The 17317-nt window shown below is 40.3% G+C and overlaps 2 protein-coding genes across 2 annotated transcripts; both read left to right on the forward strand.

Moving 5' to 3' along the window:
• The first annotated feature begins 611 nt into the window (after positions 1 to 611).
• Positions 612 to 8392, forward strand: LOC134625711 (zinc finger protein 239-like). The gene is made up of 3 exons (XM_063470963.1): positions 612 to 629; positions 978 to 1307; positions 7829 to 8392. Exons 1-3 carry the CDS (start codon positions 612 to 614, stop codon positions 8390 to 8392), a joined length of 912 nt encoding a protein of 303 aa, XP_063327033.1.
• A 4899-nt stretch (positions 8393 to 13291) lies between these two features.
• On the forward strand, positions 13292 to 17090 carry dnase1 (deoxyribonuclease I). Its single transcript, XM_063470466.1, has 9 exons — positions 13292 to 13311; positions 14032 to 14170; positions 14569 to 14657; positions 14765 to 14845; positions 15704 to 15819; positions 16016 to 16128; positions 16225 to 16379; positions 16457 to 16550; positions 17040 to 17090. The coding sequence occupies exons 1-9, from the start codon at positions 13292 to 13294 to the stop codon at positions 17088 to 17090; spliced, it is 858 nt and encodes a 285-aa protein (XP_063326536.1).
• Positions 17091 to 17317: the final 227 nt, after the last annotated feature.

The following is a 17317-nucleotide window of genomic DNA, read 5'->3' on the forward strand; positions in this document are numbered from 1 at the left end:
AAACCAGTTCTTCACCTCCTACATCCTCAGCATCAAAATTTTGATGCTTGTCAGGGACATGACGTCCGGGTAGCTCTTCTGAAGACCCTTAATCGTAGAATTCCAGATGCTGAGAAGCTTTTCCTCAAAATGATTCAAATAATTAGTTCAGTTAACAAATCCAGTAATTGTGTAGCTGGACTCTTTGGTTTCTGTGCAGTGCAGTTCATTTAGATATTGTATGCTGTCCACACTGACAACAAATGTGGGAAAAGAAATGTTAAAACTGCAATCATCAAGGTAAGAGAATCCCAGAAAGCTGATCGTCTTCATCAGGGCGTAGCATTTGCTCACTGATCCAAGTGACTTCCCTGGTCAGTAGAGCTGTCCTTAATAGTTTTTAATCCTACATCTTGCAGTCATCTTGATTTAATCCAGAACAGGCTAAATCTTTGTAAAATGTCTTTAATGTGCATTTTATTCTGGGACTAGGCTCAAGCCCTGTCTGTGAAACTGGCCCAATTAAAACCAGTTTTTCCACAGGTGTTGGGGAGATGAAAAGAGTGCGACGGAAGAGCAGAGGAACGCTGTCGGCCATCTTAGTCCAGCTCAGCCACTGAAGAAGGAAAAAGATGGCTTATTTACAAATGGTGAGACAACATCCCTGCAGCAACACAAAGACTCCAATCCAACCCCCTGGGCAGCTTTGGAAAATGTAAAGGAGGACGTAAATTTGAGTTTTAACTGTGTTTTCACAGGTTTTGCAGCTTTTGAGCTCTACCACTGCGATTCACACGACACCAACATGATTAAGTAATAGACAAACAGCATACTTGGCTCACTCTTTGCACAGCACACAGTGTTACTTGTAACAACAATAATAAAACATTTTTAGTAGAACTTAACAAATTCTATGGAGGCACTAACATGTCTGCACATGATTTAACACAAACACTCATTAAGCTTGCTCCATGACAGCTGTGTCTTTGTTGCTATAGGGACAAACGGACCTGGGCGGGGAATGCTCTCAGGAGGCTGAGGATGCTCGCCCAATGACAAGCGGAGATGAATCCTACACTTGTGATCAGTGTGAAAGGACTTTTGCTACCAAGAGTCGCCTCACAGTACACAAACGGATCCACGCAGATGTAAAACTGTATCGCTGTGACGAGTGCGGGACTTCTTTTTGTCGGAGCAGCAGCTTAAAAAGACATCGAATCATCCACAGTGGGCTCAGACCATACACGTGCGAGCAGTGTGGGAAGACTTTCAATCAGATGAGCATCTTGGAAAGGCATCGACTCCTCCACAGTGGAATTAAACCACACATATGTCACGAGTGTGGGCTGGCTTTTACCTGGCTGCCAAGCTTGAGGAAACATCAGCTGTCCCACTCTGGGAGTAAGACATTTTGCTGTGACCTTTTGTGGACAGACTCTTAGCTAGCCAGCAACGCTAGAAGAACACACAAACAGATTAAGATGGTACTGTGACCAGTGTGGGGAAAGCATAAACCCAGTTTAGAGACCATTCCAATCTGAAAAGTGTGATTAAACCACAGCAAACAGATCCACACAGGAAAAGGGTTACGCAGCCACTGTATACTTTTCAAAATTGTCTTTTCTGCCAGACTAATTTTGGCTGTTGGACAGCTCCCCTAAAATTGTGTGGCCTGCTAAGATGATTTTCTTTGTTCCCCTCCTTCAGGAAAGTCCCACTCTTTGCTCTTGCATTGTGCTTCTGTAATATATTCCATAGAGGAGATCTGTTAAACACAGTTTATGACCTCATTCACATTTTCCAAAGGTGCTATGACACTAGATTGTGTCATGAACCTACTTTAAACTAAGTGTGCTGCCAGTGGCTCTGAGGGAAGGTGATTTTGTACTATCACTAGTTAGCTCTTCAGCTGGGGCCCTGTTTTTGTTCTTTTTCTTGGAGCTTCACATTATTATGTTGGGGCTGGATCAGGTTAGCCCTTAACTATAAGTCTAAGGAAGAAAAAGTACAAGTCTTAAAAGTAGAGAGGCCGCCTGTCTCCCAAATCCAAACTGGGAGCTGATTGCACAGGGGCCTGAAAACTGAAGGCTCTGCCTCCCATTCTACTTTTAAATACTCTAGGAACAACAAGTAAGCCTGCAGTGTGAGAGCAAAGTGCTCATATGTGTTGCAATGTCTGTGTAGGTTCTCAGTCAACCAGGTCACGGTTGGTTTTGAAATGAAGGCAATTTGACTTCTTTGGTTTGTGAAGATGTTTCACCTCTCATCCTAGAGGTTAAGTAAAGTGGAAGAGTACCAGGAATTTAACTTCTTGTCTTAGACTCTGTGTCATCAGTGAAGCCACAGTATTCCCAGCATAAAATGACACAGACAACCCTAACTTACTTTGTCCTTGTTTTAGTTGCAGACTGAAGCAGATGAATGCAGTTGTCACCCATCAGCTCTGTAGTAGCCACTGTTCTTTACCGGCTTCTTCACAGTGGGCACATACTGAAGTACTGAAAAGAACTTGGAAGATGTTTCTCCTCAGAGGCTCATTAAAAGTCCATGGAGTCACCCACAGACCGGAAAAACCGGGAGATGGGAGTTCCTAGAACGCAAATGTCTTTTTTTTTTTTTTTTTTTTTTTTCTGTGATCTGCAGTATCTGTAATTTCTGAAGAGTCACAGTGAACCAGTCCATTTGGTCACTTGCATTTCTAACTTTGAACAATTTTAATGTCCCACTGATTGAGGTGTGCATTCAGATCTCCCATCAATTGAACCTGACCAGTAGTAAAACATCCAGAAAGTAATCAGATCACCAAATGAAAGCTAAAACTACTTTTAACTGCTTATTAAACTGACTGCTTCTCTTAAGTAATTGATTAGCTGCTTATAGGAAAAGGTGATTCTTCCCCCCCCCCCCCCCCCCCCCAGCAGTTTAGTATTTCTAATTGAAAGAAATCTGATACTAAGGTAACTTTTTAAATCTTAAATTGTATATTTTTTGTATTCACTGTATTTTTTTTCTTTTTTTGCATGGAATCAACACATCTGTACATATAGTACTGCAGTAAAACGGTGTGTTTTTAGCAGTGTTTAAAGTTTGGTTGAGTTGTACTATTGGACCGTGTGTTAACTCATATCTGAACATCATGTATTATGACACAATGCAACATTTTTGAATGACTTGGCTTCTTTCGTGTTTAGGCGGTATACTGAGAAGTAGCTACAAAATGTTACATGTAATGATTTTCCACAGTGTTTTTATAATTTCAGTTTGTACTGATGGTCAGTGAAACAGTAAAGCTCTCTGACTTGTAGTTGGATGCTCATGTTTGAGGAACGCATATTAATTATACAGGTTTAAGTTAAACCTACTGGCAGTCAAACTCATCATCTACCGTCAGTCTAGAGGTGGAAAGTAGTCCAGTGCTGCAGAGTGTTTAGATACTTGTACTTTATCACACTTGATCAATTTCCTAATGCTCTATACTTAGACTGCATCAGAATTCAGAAGGAAATAATGTCACTTTTTGTGCACCACATTCATCTGACAGCTTTAGTTCTTCACACATAAAGATTTGACCGACACAGTGACATGAATCACTGCTCTGAATAAAAGCAGCCAGCATTGTTCATCAGTTAAAATGCTGCTTTGAAAGCCCTACATTATTCTTTGATCAATAATATTGATCAGTAGGAGGAACATTGACATGATCTGGACCATGTTTTTCACCCTAGAAGCACATCTCATCTCTGTTTGCTGCGCAATTTCAAAACATTGCTCTTGTATAAATATTTTAAGGATTACAATTTCTAAATTTCCTCCTTTTTTTATTTGTTTATTATTTATTTTTGAATAGTTTAAAATTACCAAAACATTCAGTTATGTTATTTATTTGAACATTGCTTCTATTAAAAGGAAATTATGACCCACTTGTGACACAGTCACTGTGTGATGGCTGCAGGAAGCAGCACGGTAATGCTCACCGGTCACAGCTCGTGCACGCCCTACAGGATTTGCAAAAAAACACAGACATCAGTATTTCCACTCACAGATGATATACTGTACCTATGTGCACAGAAAGTGTTCTTAAGTTGGTTTGATTTCAGGACGTGAAACTGTAAAAGGGAAATTAGTCTTGTTTCTTATTAGTTTAGCCCCTCCCACCAGTGATGCAAGCAGAGGAGGTATCATGAGGAGATGGGAGTCAAGGCAACAGGCCTGTACATCTGTGCCTTGGATTTTCATTTTAAAGTGATGTTAAAGCTGAGTTTGAAAGCTCTGCATCTAATCAAATTCAAAATGTAGCATAATATGAAAAGATCTGTTCACATGGAGAGTCTGATCATCAAAGAACCAGCGTTTTGTAGAGTCGTCCACAGTTGCTTGTTATCCGTGTTGTGTGCATGCTTATTTATGTGCTGAATTTGAAAACACTGAGCAAAGGGAGGAGTGTATGATCTGTAGATAATATGGAAGCTGAAGATTACAGGAAGATTATATCCTGACACCCGTTTGCTGCTGCCACCTTCTGGCCTTCAGGTGCACTGGACGTGTTGTTTTTTTGTCCTACAGCTTTAAGAGGCTCTGTCTTGGCTCTTAGTTGTTGGCACACCTGTTCACCATAAGTCATCACAGCACAGTTCATGGACTGGGCTCCTCCAAAGGTAGCCACCAAGCTGATGTTGGCTGGAGTTGTTTCATATGTTTAGATTAGTTTGTTATCTCCTGCATGCTGTCATCTGCTGCTCTCCCTCGGGTATGTTCCCGGCTCAGGTGTGTTTGTGATGGAGTGTTAGGGAACCGGAGAGACACTGGAGACAATAACTTGTACGAGCACAACTAAACTCATGGCTGCTGATCATTTAAGGTTTACCTTCAGTTTACCTTCAAAGTAGGAATTTGATTGCTGTCCTCCCTTAAACTGTGTATACAGTGACTGGAGAACAATCCTCAAATGTTGCACTTTTCCAACAAATAACAATGTTTGCACTTTTAATGGAGTGCTGGCATGCACCTGGAACACTGCAAACCAGGGTGCTTTACTAGAAAGCAAGTTCAGCACATGCAGCATGTGTTTCTGATATCGGGGTTTCCCAATCTAGCTTTGAGCACATTCATGGTTTCATCCTCGGCACCAGTTGCCACTTGTTGGGAACATGACCTCCAACTATCTGTCCACTAACTCTTGGGAAGAGCCCATACTGATGGGCTTCCACAGTTTTCATCAGGATGCTTGATGAAAAACCTCATTTTAAAAATAGCCCTGCACACTGTTCCTTCACTGTGACCAAAGAGTTTCATGATTCCAGATGTTGACAAGTTATGTTGCTTGATTGTAACAGATCAAGTAGTGTAATTGTGTTGGCCTGCAGTTCTTTATTTATATATTTATATTGTCAGTCTGTACAAGCACAACTAAACTTACAGCCGCTGATCATTTAACCTTTAGTTTGACTTCACTTGCGTCAACATGCTTGCAGAAAATATTGCCCAGTTAAGATGTTCGCAGAGAGTGAATGATTAAATCAGGGTGTCATTTCTCATCTGCATGTGTATGTTGTCCATGCTACCTCAGAGATATTTCAAAGAAAAGGTTAAACCTGTCTCCTTGAGGGATTATTTAAAGCTTCAAGATTAAGTCCTCTGATCCTCTGTCTTGCCATCAGCTCAGTTTAATCTTGACCAGGCTAAAAGTTTGATTATCTTAGGACAGTCTAAGTCATCTGGATGTAAAGTGACTTTAATGTGCATTTCATCCTGGCTCAGGAGCCTAATAAAAATCTCTTTCCTGGCAGGTGTTAGTGGGTCGAGAAGAGTCTGACAGAGGAACGTAGTCGGCCATCTTGGAAAGAAGAAAATGTCTTCTTCACACACGGTGAGAAAAACCTCATTTTTATAAATCATGAGTCCAAACATTTTACAGACAGAGCAGAGATTGATGAATATTTTTATACGTGAAATTGTTCGTACTTTATAAACACATTTGGAAGTGCCATGCAAACCAAGGCCAAGCTGCTTTTAGGAAATGTGAAAGCGTATTTAAATTGACGTCTATCAGTACAACTTTCATGAATGATCATAATTTATTGTTATTATATCATTATGATTATTGTTAATTACCACCTTTTTGTAATTATTTACAGTTTTCCAGAACATGAGAAACAAAATGCATGTAAAGAAAAGAAAATACTAAATGAAAAGATGAAGGCTTCAACCTCTAAGACCGTTCCTTATTTCCTTGTCTTTTTAATTAAAATGCTTTGTATGACTTGATGTTGTCATTTACAGTCAAAGTTCTTGGAACTATCTCACAAATATTAGTGAAACCAATTAAGGCTGATTTTTAAGGTTCATTTCAGTGTAAATTATGTCAAAATTTTAAAAACTTTCTTTCCAAATATTGGAAAGTCATTCAGCAACTGTATTTTAGTCTATGAACATATTTCATGAGTAATGCAGTGCTACCTATTATTAGGGTTATTTAATAAATCAACAGCACATTCTGATGTAAAAGGAAAAACGATGAATTTTGATAACATGTAAGCAGTGTTTTCTTAGTGTTCTGATGACGGGAAAAAGGGGCCCAACGTTAACTGAAAGGAGTGTGGAGCTGGATTAGTTTTCAGGGGGCCATGTTTGGCTTGTACCTCTTGTAAACCCTTGTCCCCCCCATGTCCATGTCGTGTGTTGGACAACACTACATGTATTATGGCAAATTTACACCATGGAGCCCTGTTTAAATGATCAGATTTATCCAGACGAAGCTGGATTTAAAAAAGAAGTGTTTAAAAATTTCTGTGGTGTTCTTTTTGTTTTTTCTTTTTTTTTTTTCATCATGTGTGGCGCCTTCTTGTACAATTATAAAACAAGATGTCAGAGTTGGTTTGCTGGCTGTTTGCTGCAAACAGATGCACATTAGTTTGATAGTTAATGGTAATGGACCCGATAGTTTATTGGAAAAAAAGAATACAAATCAGTCTGAGTGGGTCACTTTTGTACCACCTCTGACAGCAATGAGTTATATTTAAATGAATAAATAGACAATCAAAAAAATACAGAAGGCTTATACCATCCACGTTCACACACAGGTGTCGAACTCCAGGCCTCAAGGGCCGGTGTCCTGCAGGTTTTAGATCTGTCCTTGATCCAACACAGCTGATTTAAATGGCTAAATTACCTCCAGTTCTTCAGAGGCCTGGTAATGAAATAATCATTTGATTCAGGTGTGTCAACCCAGGGTGAGATCTAAAACCTGCAGGACACCGGCCCTCGAGGCCTGGAGTTCGACACCCCTGGCACTCTTGCACCAAGGGCTAAATCGTTCATTTTTGGCTAGCTGCACTGTAACGGGGAATATTGTTAGCCACAATGCTGTGATTTGCAGAGCACTTTATAAATGAGGACTGTGTGCAAGAGATGCAAGTGCACGGGTGGAGTCGCACTGTCCCCTCTGCATTTGATTTTCCCTCATTGGGTCGGGCGTAAAGACTGAGCAGGGCAATCAGCTGGTAGAACCGAGGTCCACAAGATGCAATCAGCGATACACTTGTTTAAATGTATTTTATGCAATAATATAGTCTTTCTTTTCCAAAAAACACATCCAACATTTACAACATAACAGGTTACTATTATGGGCATCATCCGACAAACAGAGGTTTCTTATCGAAGCACAGTCAGGATCTACTCACGAGAGGCCTGCACTACAAAACGATTTAATTCAGAGACTTATGAAGCATCTGACTCCCTGCCTGTGTCTCTGTTGCTATAGGAACAAGAAGACAAAGAGAGCCCAACACCTCAGTGCTCTCAGTTGGCTGAAGATGCTCACGCAACAAGCGCAAACTTACTTGAGCACTACAGTTGTGATCAGTGTGACAAGAAGTTTCATACCGAGAGTCACCTCAGAAGACACCAGCGCATCCACAGTGGGGAAAAACCCTTCAGTTGTGACCAGTGTGGAAAGACTTTTACTCAGAAAAACCACTTAAAAAGACATCACCTCAGCCACAGCGGCGTCAAACCACACAGATGCTGCCAGTGTGGAAGGACCTTTAGTTTGATGGGCAACTTGAGAACTCATCAGCTCCTACACAGAGGAGTCAAACCATATGCATGTAGCCAGTGTGGGAAGGCTTTTACTCAGATGACCCACTTACAAACCCACAAGATGGTCCACAGCGGAGATAAACCACACACATGTGAGGAGTGCGGAAAGGCTTTTATTCAGCTGGGCAACTTAAAAAGACATAAACTGGTCCACAGTGGAGTTAAAGCACACAAGTGTGACCTGTGCGGGAGGGCTTTTGCTTTGAAGGCGAAGTTGGCGTCACACAAGCTGATGCAGCATGTGATTCCTGTGACCTTTCTGGAAAAACCTCCAGCCAGTGACCCCAGAAACACACCAACAGACACTGATGCGTGATCAGTGCAGCAGTTCAGTTTACACAAACTCTAGCTTAAATCAACTCTACACTTACTGACCATGAACCACGCACCAACATGACCAGTGTGACAAAGCCTAGAACCAGTTTAGAGGTAATTCAGTCAGTTTTTATTTTTAATTTTTTTGGTCTTTGTAAAGAGGAAACTCAGGAGGCAAGAAAGACAGACTTAGACATGTAGATCTTACATGGGCAATGTCTCCGAAGAGACACGCGACGAGGCATCAGTTCTCTCTTTATTTATAGACAGCTCTTACGTAGCACATTTCAGGGCGCCACCCCTTGTGAGTACAAAACAACTCCTTACAAGGTGATAAGCATAAAACATATACGTTCAACTGTCACAACAGGAACTGGTCAAGCTTATCTCAGCAAACTCAGCAAGGGTGAGGTTTCCTGTGGCAACTTCCTTATGCAAGCATTGTCATGAAACACAGTGAAAATGAAGCTAAACAACTAGGGATTTTTAACTACAATAGAGCAGAATACATATAAAAATACTTTAACAGTCTTCTTGTCCCTTCTGCACATTTCTGCCACCAGATTAACTTTGCTGCCTGAATCGCCTTAACCTTCAAGCATCCATGAAACCTTATGTTGGGTCTGTTCCCACAAACCCCGCTAGTTCTAGAGACTTATTCATCATGAAAGAAAACAAGGCAACAGCATTCGATCGATTACTTGCGCAAGGGAGGCCTCATCTGTGTCCAGCACGAAAATGACCCCAAATCCGGCCTCCTCTCGCTGCCTTTTATTGAGAGACAGTTCACACAAAACACAGCAAAGCAACGCCCACATAGTTCTAAGGCATTGTATGTATATGTGTGAACTTCTGTATGTAAGTAAGAATGTGTGTGTGTGTGTGTGTGTGTGTGAGACCTCCTGCTGGGCAGGAAGCTTACATCAAAAAAGACCTTCACAAGGATGTTGCCTGTAATAAAAGACTACAGCCCCCCACCCAGAACCTCGAGAATCTGGGGAGGGGGACAGTGAAATTCCTTTCGTAGGGATAGTAAGCATAAAAATGACAAACATTTAACAATTCACTCTAACACCTTAACTATGAACCAAGTCAGCTGGCTCTGAACCCCCCTAGAACAACCAGGCATCTTACCAAATCTCTAAAGGATAGTCCAGATATCCTTTGGAGGAAGCTTGTGTCTGGATAGTCTTGTGGGTGAAGTGAGGGTAGGAACACACAGTTGCTTTTAAAACCTTGCAGAACCACCTTAAGTGCTAGTTTTCCTTGAAGCTCAACATGTGGTGTGGGTAGAGGTGCTCTTTTGGTCAGTCAAGCTGTGATGCTGCCAGCAGGAAATCCTGCAGGAAACTCTGACTTACTTCGTCCTTGTTTTAGAAGCAGACTGGCAGAGATGAACGTTCCCACCTGCCAGCCATGCTGTGGCCACACTGAAAGAACTGTCAGTATAAACATCAGGCACACACTGATGTACTGTAAAGAATGAGGAGCTGTATCTCTATACCAGCCTTGTTTAAAACTTCATCAAGTCAGCCATGAACATGGAGATCAGGCTTTTTAGAACTTGGATTTATCTTTGTGTCTGTGGTCTGAAGAATTGGTCATTTCTAGAGTGAAACGGTGCATTAGGAGACAGTTTTTTTCCACAGTGTGTTATTGGTCTTTGAAATATCATAACATGCATGGGGAGACTCCCAGCTATATGACAGGATAGTGGATCATTAAATGTTATGTACTTTAAAAAAATATATATAGAGAGAATTTTGATGACTGAGGTGCTCACTCAGACCCTCATACTGACCAGTTTTAAATATGCATAAAGTTAAATTTGCAGTCCAGGGCTGGTCTTCTTTCTGTTGTAGATGCTGGAGGAGTGACATGTTTTGGGCTTTTGCTTGAAAAGATTATAAAGCTGCAGGTGCATATGGTGTTTTAATATTTGGTGTTTGATGAATTTTGATGCTACGGAAAGTTTTCCCACTTTGTTATTGAATCACAGCAAGGAAACAAACTGTACAAATAATTTGTTCACAAATGTTTTAATGTAATTTCCTGGTGTTGCAGGTCTGCAAGCTGCATGTGACACAAATCAAAGCATTTTTTTTAACAAGCTAATGTGTATATAAAAGATTTGTTACTGGTAATACAGCAAAACTTTATTGTAGTTTTTAGACGTTCGAGTTAAACCATGTGAAATAAGTTGGATAATACACAGTGTTACATATGGGACAAACATGCAGCGTTTTAGGACAACGTGGTTTCTGTTGGGTTTATACAAACTGTAAAAATATTATTACAAGCGATATTAGGTCTACATGAGCGTTAAATAGATTTCAAAATAAAATCCTTTTAAATGATCGGCTTGTTTCATTTATCACCAGCAGAACAGTCCTCTCCCATGAAGTGTCCAACTTTATGGCTCATAATGGGCAAAGACCAGACGCAGCTACAACTTTCTGGGTTATGTGTGGACTCGAGGGTTAATGCTAATCTGAAGGAAGTGAATAAAACTATAATAGGACATGAAATGCATTTAGATTTGTACATATGCTGTAATGATTACATGATGTGGCGTCATCCTTTCTGAAATCATGACTCTAAAAAATTAAACCAACAACAGATTTGTTGTCTGTGGCGTTTAACACAAACTGATTTAAATAAAACTACATCATGAATGCAAAAAACGATGTAGGTGCATTCATAATTCCTCCTCGGTTCCAACTATTAATAAAGAAATGCAAATATACCTGTGTTTAAATTTCAAGAAAAGAATGATACAAGTATATGGTTTATAAATGGTCTCAGTAGTTCTTAAGTACATTTAGTAAAACAGGTAAACACAGTATTTTGGTCTGTGTATGTTTGTAAGTATACAATACGGCAGGATTTGTGATCAAATCTTTTTACTGAAACACAAACATTGTGTCCTTACATGCTGTCGTCTTAGCAGGCTCTCAAACCATTTTCAGTCCATTAGTGTCCATATCACTGCCGCCCAAAACCAGTATCACGGGCTCAGTGTGTCACATGGCCTTGCTTGACCAGATGGTGCTATTCAAAATGTTGCTAAACGGATAATGAACATTACTCTCATGACATAACAGTTATGGAAAAGAATTTATTTTGCACGTTTGATCTGAGACACGACTGGTTATAGATCAAAGTTCAACACTTTAAAGTCCACAATTTTCCACAATCTGATGATAAGCACATTCCAGCGGTGACTGCCCCACCGGTTCCCAGACAGCAGCCTTGGCGTTAGCTCTGTGGCTTATTTTTAGCTACACACATGGCACTTTTCCATTTCATTAAGCATCTTACAAAGAAGTATTTACTTAACTTTAATTAGTTTTACCAGAGTTTGCATGTTTATGGATATTAGAGAAAAATATAAGGTGCAGATACTGCACATCTGCAGTCCCCAACAGGTCACATGTGCATATAACTAAAAGTCAAATACAGAAAATAATCATGCTAAGTTGGCCCTAGTGCCAACTCTCTGTCAGTCTTTGGTTTAAACTGCAAGAAGAGTGGCTACAAATATGTGGTTAAGCTGCACTTCCTGGTGTTTCTCCCTCTGTACTGGTTGCTCTTTAGGTCAGTATGTGGTAGTTTTCCATGTCCCAGTGGAGATTTTCTCTCTTGCAAGCTTTCCTCACCATGACAACAACACGCGCACACTGACCACTCATCCTTTCTACACAAAATCCTCGTCGTTTGTCTACTTCATAAACAAGACTAATAGTCAGCAAACATCCTGGCTTCACTTGGACTCTCAAGTTTACCATGACATTTTAATGGCAATACATTCAAAGTTAGAAAAACTATGGTTTACCCCGACGGGAGCATGAATGTTGACAGCAGCGGTGGCACGGAAATTTATTCAGTATTTGCTGAGGCATCAGATTCTCGACAGCTGGCAGTAAAGAAAAAGTCAGATGGCTGGGTGTAGTGGACACCGGTATATGTCTAAGTATTCTAAGCACTGACCTGGCAGATCTGATTAAAATGTTAAAAAAACTTAACCCTAACCCTCATCAGTTTGCTGCTCATCTGGTAAAACAACTGTAACATGCTGTAAGTATGAGCACTTTTCCTGCCACACTAAGTAAATCTTATGAAACTTCACTAAAGTGTATTATTATTTTGTCAAGCTTGAATGCATTGTAAGTGGCATTGATTTGTCTAAATGAATGGAATCTGTTTGTTCAGCTACTACTGGGAAGAAAAACATTCTGACCAATAAGGTGGAGACGGTGGCACACTTGTGTTTTATCAGCCTATCGAAAGGTTTTGTGAAGGTCTTGGTAGTTACATTTCAAGATATAACATTGGGACACTTGATACTTTAACAAGGCTGTATCAATATTACTATTGTTATTTTTAATGACTTTTATGCGTCTCTGCTGGAGCAGACCTAGAGTAGATGTTATGTTTTGTCTGTCCCTGTTCTCATGAACAAGGCATCTTTCAAACAGCTTGAAGGAATTTCTTCAATTTCCGTAAGGATTTTGCCAAAGTTTAAGTCATTCCAACACTGCGACACTCATTCTGAATTCATTTGTGAAGTGTGACAGAACTTCACACAAATGTCAAACAGAACAACAGTAACTTAAAACAATGCTGAAGTGTTACTTATTGTATGACGAGCAGAAAAGAATTAGAGGTTGCAACGTTATCCTTGCTGAATTGCAATCTTGGGATCTGAGAACCTGAAAACCTGAACACTCTGTACCCCATCCACAACACACCTTTTCTCTGCACTCCTCCCCAGCACACTGCAGTCACATGCACCTGCAGGTAGATAAAAACCTCAAAAGAGACACTGTTCGCCATTCTGCTCAGAAGCTTTTCAGGAGCATTCAGAAGGTTGATTCAAGAGTTCAAGCGTCTCCTTACCATGCAGACATACAGGAGCAGGTATGGACCTCTCACTCTTACTTGCTACAAAAACATCTGAGCTGTATTCGGTGCAATACTGTAAGCCAGGTTTTTTGTTTAGAATGGATTTTTCAGGCTAAAGCAGCATTACAGTAACTTTTGTGCATTGTCACTAATTCATTTTTCCCGCAGTAACGGATTGTGCTTTTACAAACACACTTCAACAGCACATGCAAACCATCACAGTATAAATACAGCTCTCTGTTTCCATATTTGGCAACCTTTGGTCTTCCACAACAGCTCCAGGACGGTGTAACCAGGGCAACAGAGTAATATATTGTCCTAAAAGAGTAATATTTTACCAAGCCTTGCAACATGCTGCAAATAGCAACACGCTAAATATCATGTTAGATAAACTGCCAAAAATACATCCAGAGGAGCAGGTGTTTGGTCTCTCACTCTCACACAATTATGTCATGAGCTCTCAGCAGATGGTGAAACCTGAGCAGTTTTGTTTTGGAGTAAACTCCATGTTAAACTGGACTTTATGATAGAAAAATATCGAGTGAAAGGAAAGGCCTTACTTCAGCCTGCAAATCAGTTTTTAATGCACAGGTTAGGAACTGAAAATTATTAACCTGATAACCTAGTAAGTCATTTGCATACATACGTGTAAAATAAATGTCAAATCATTTGTAAATGTCAGTGTTTCATATGATTTCTAAGTCATTTTTTAAACATGTAACCTGTTTGGTGTAGGATGCATTTGGTGTGCACTTTGGGGCTTTTTCTGACCTTGCTGCATCTCTCCAACTCGCTGCTGCTTGGAGCCTTTAACATCAAATCCTTCGGGGACACCAAAGCCTCCAACACCACTCTGATGAACATCATTACCAAGGTCTGGAACTTTTCCCTCTTTGGTAGATATGACAGTTTGTAAAAAATGTTTACATCTACCCATTTTTAATGCAATTTGGGTCAGAGTGCTTTCAAAGCCAATCCAAAAGTGTTATCTTGTGTGTGTGTTTTAAAATAGTTTGAATTGAATTTTGAGGAATGCTTTGGATTGTTTGGCCTGTTGTAGAACGTGAATATTCCCAGAATATTCCCACCTCTATGCTTAATGCTTAAGGAATGATCAATGAAATAACTGGATGTGCAACACCTGTAGCATTGCCTTTACAATCTAATGCTAAACACATGAATTTTTTAGTACAAGTTAAAATATTAACAAATGTGATGTTGCAAGATGGACAATCAGGTGATTTATTTTTAATTTTTATGTGTGTTTTGCAGATTGTCCAACGCTATGATGTCATTCTGATCCAAGAGGTCAGAGACAGTGATCTCTCAGCAACCCAAAAACTCATGGAGTATGTCAACAAGTGAGTCTGTCTACACACCTAACATGGAACATTCAGAGTAACAATGAGCATGAAATGCAAAAATATGGAAACATTTTCTAAAAGTGTGTGTTTGTGTTTCCCCCCAGAGATTCTCCTCAGTACAAATACATCGTCAGTGAGCCTCTCGGTGCGAGCACCTATAAAGAGCGATATCTCTTCCTTTACAGGTACACCAAGATGAAAAGCAATTTAAAAAAATAGTCCAAGTCTCTACTCTACACCCAGTGAAATAATATTTATTCAATTCAATTTTATTTATAGAGCGCCAAATCACAACAAGAGCCGCCTCAAGGCGCTTTATACTGTCAGGTAGACCCTACAATAACAGATACGGAGAAAAACCCAGCAATCATATGACCCCCTATGAGCAAGCACTTTGGCGACAGTGGGAAGGAAAAACTACCTTTTAACAGGAAGAAACCTCTGACAGAACCAGACTCAGGGAGTGATGCAGTGTAAAAAGCATGTTTACTTCTGTAGTTTCTCAGTTTCTTGCTCTACCCTAAATATGTATTTTGTAGAAACGGAAAATGTCTTTTTCATGGCAGAACGTGAATAGTTTTTCCTGTGTTTAAATTAGAATGATTGTTTTCTTTGTTTCTTAATTGGCAAGCCAAACAATTTAACAAAAATAAAAATGACATGTTCACATTGCCTAGGGTTAAAGTCAGGATTAGTGTTGGATCATCATCATTACTTAGACCTCAGAGGGTTAAAGAACCTCCCATAAGTTTCTCAAATAACCATTCAAAACAACTTGATTAAAAAAAATATTTCCAGCATGCTTGTAGTGTATGAGGCATGTTTGAAGTAATTTAATGGCAAATGTCCTCCGTCTTTTTTCTGGCATAAATATACATCTTATACACACTGTTTTTCATTCAGAATTCAGAAGAAGTGATTTAAAAAAGGACAAAAGCAGAACTACAATAAATTTGTCCCGAGAAGCCACTGGACATGTTTAGAAATAAAGTAGACACTGGCAGCAAATGAAATGGTGGTGATACGGTATATTTTCTCCACAGAGAGGCGTTGGTATCTGTAGCAAAAAGCTACACCTATGATGATGGCCCGGAGGAAACTGGACAAGACACCTTTAGCAGGGAGCCGTTTGTCGTAATGTTCTCCTCCAAATACACTGGTATGCTTTGGTGCTGTGGCGTGAGTTATACAGCTGTTTCTCCATCACACTGATAATGATGTGGATTTCCTCATTCAAACATTTGTGCGTGATAGTTCCTGGGATATGTTAGTCACTAGTCATTTATCATTATCATGCAGTGTAAGTGCCTCTGTCACTCTCAACACTCTCCTTCGTTCCCTTCTCTTCTTCCTAGCTGTGAGAGACTTTACTCTGATCCCCCAGCACACTTCCCCATCCTTAGCTGTTCGGGAACTAAACGCTCTCTATGACGTGGTGGCAGATGTCCGCGCTCGCTGGAACACCAATGTATTTACAGCCTACAAGTAAAAATCATTTATTTGGGGAATTTGTGTGGAAAAACACACATTCGGTAAATGCGAATCACACTACTCTCCCCTGCAGGACATTGTGCTCCTGGGTGACTTCAATGCAGGTTGTAGTTATGTGTCCGGGTCTGACTGGCAGCAGATCCGCATCTTCACTGACAAGACTTTCCATTGGCTGATCACTGATGCGGCCGACACTACCGTGTCGCAAACTGTCTGCCCTTACGACAGGTAGACACAGATTGTGGCAGGTCGTTCTCATGTGTGCACGCAAACTCTAAACTCTAATCATCTTTCTGTATTTGCAGGATTGTGGTCACTACGGACATGATGAGAGGAGTGGTGAAAGATAGTGCTAAGGTGTATAACTACATGACGGACTTGAATCTCAAACAAGATCTGGTAACAGATGAATTTCAATTCTTATCTCTATAGGAATTCATTTTAACTAAAAAGCATAACCTGCCTCATGGAAACATTAATATAAAAGGTTAACTTAATGCTGTATTCACTGCAACTGAGACCATAAACTCGCCAGCAAAATGTTTACTGAGCTCCAATAAGAAGAGAGACATTCTACACAAATGGCAAAGCAGTCGCCCCCTGCTGGCCATTAGAAATAATGCAGTTTTAAAGCACTTTTGCTTTTTTAATATCTGCTTTGAGCTACAGAAAATCGGGCAACTGTGTAAAGCAGTGGCTGTAGTAATGACCACAGAGATGCAAACAAAATCATAATGTAGCGTATACTGTAGTGATGGCTTTACCATGCAGGCACATTGAGCTTTTCAGCACAGTGCACTGGAAAAAAAACTGTGGAAACTGAAGCCGTCTGTGGCAGCAAACTGTGAGCCACTAAAAGAATGATTTCTCTGTCTCTCTCTCTCTCAGGCGTTGGCTGTCAGCGACCACTTCCCTGTGGAGGTGAAGCTGAGTGGTTAGGCTCACGTTGCTTGAACCATGACTTCCACAAGCTTTCCACACATCGTGCTCAATCTGCAGCCAGCACAATGATCATTCAGTTGGGGGACTACTGTCAACCACAGCTTCATGAATTGCAAATGCACAATAAAGCTACTAAAAAAAATTCACTGAAAACTTCTGTCTTGTAACTGGGATGGAAAAAAAAGAATTCAGTTTCTTATTGCAGTAGAGCACATTTGTCTGAA

The sequence above is a fragment of the Pelmatolapia mariae genome, linkage group LG4 (assembly GCF_036321145.2).
Source record: "Pelmatolapia mariae isolate MD_Pm_ZW linkage group LG4, Pm_UMD_F_2, whole genome shotgun sequence".
NCBI lineage: Eukaryota > Metazoa > Chordata > Actinopteri > Cichliformes > Cichlidae > Pelmatolapia > Pelmatolapia mariae.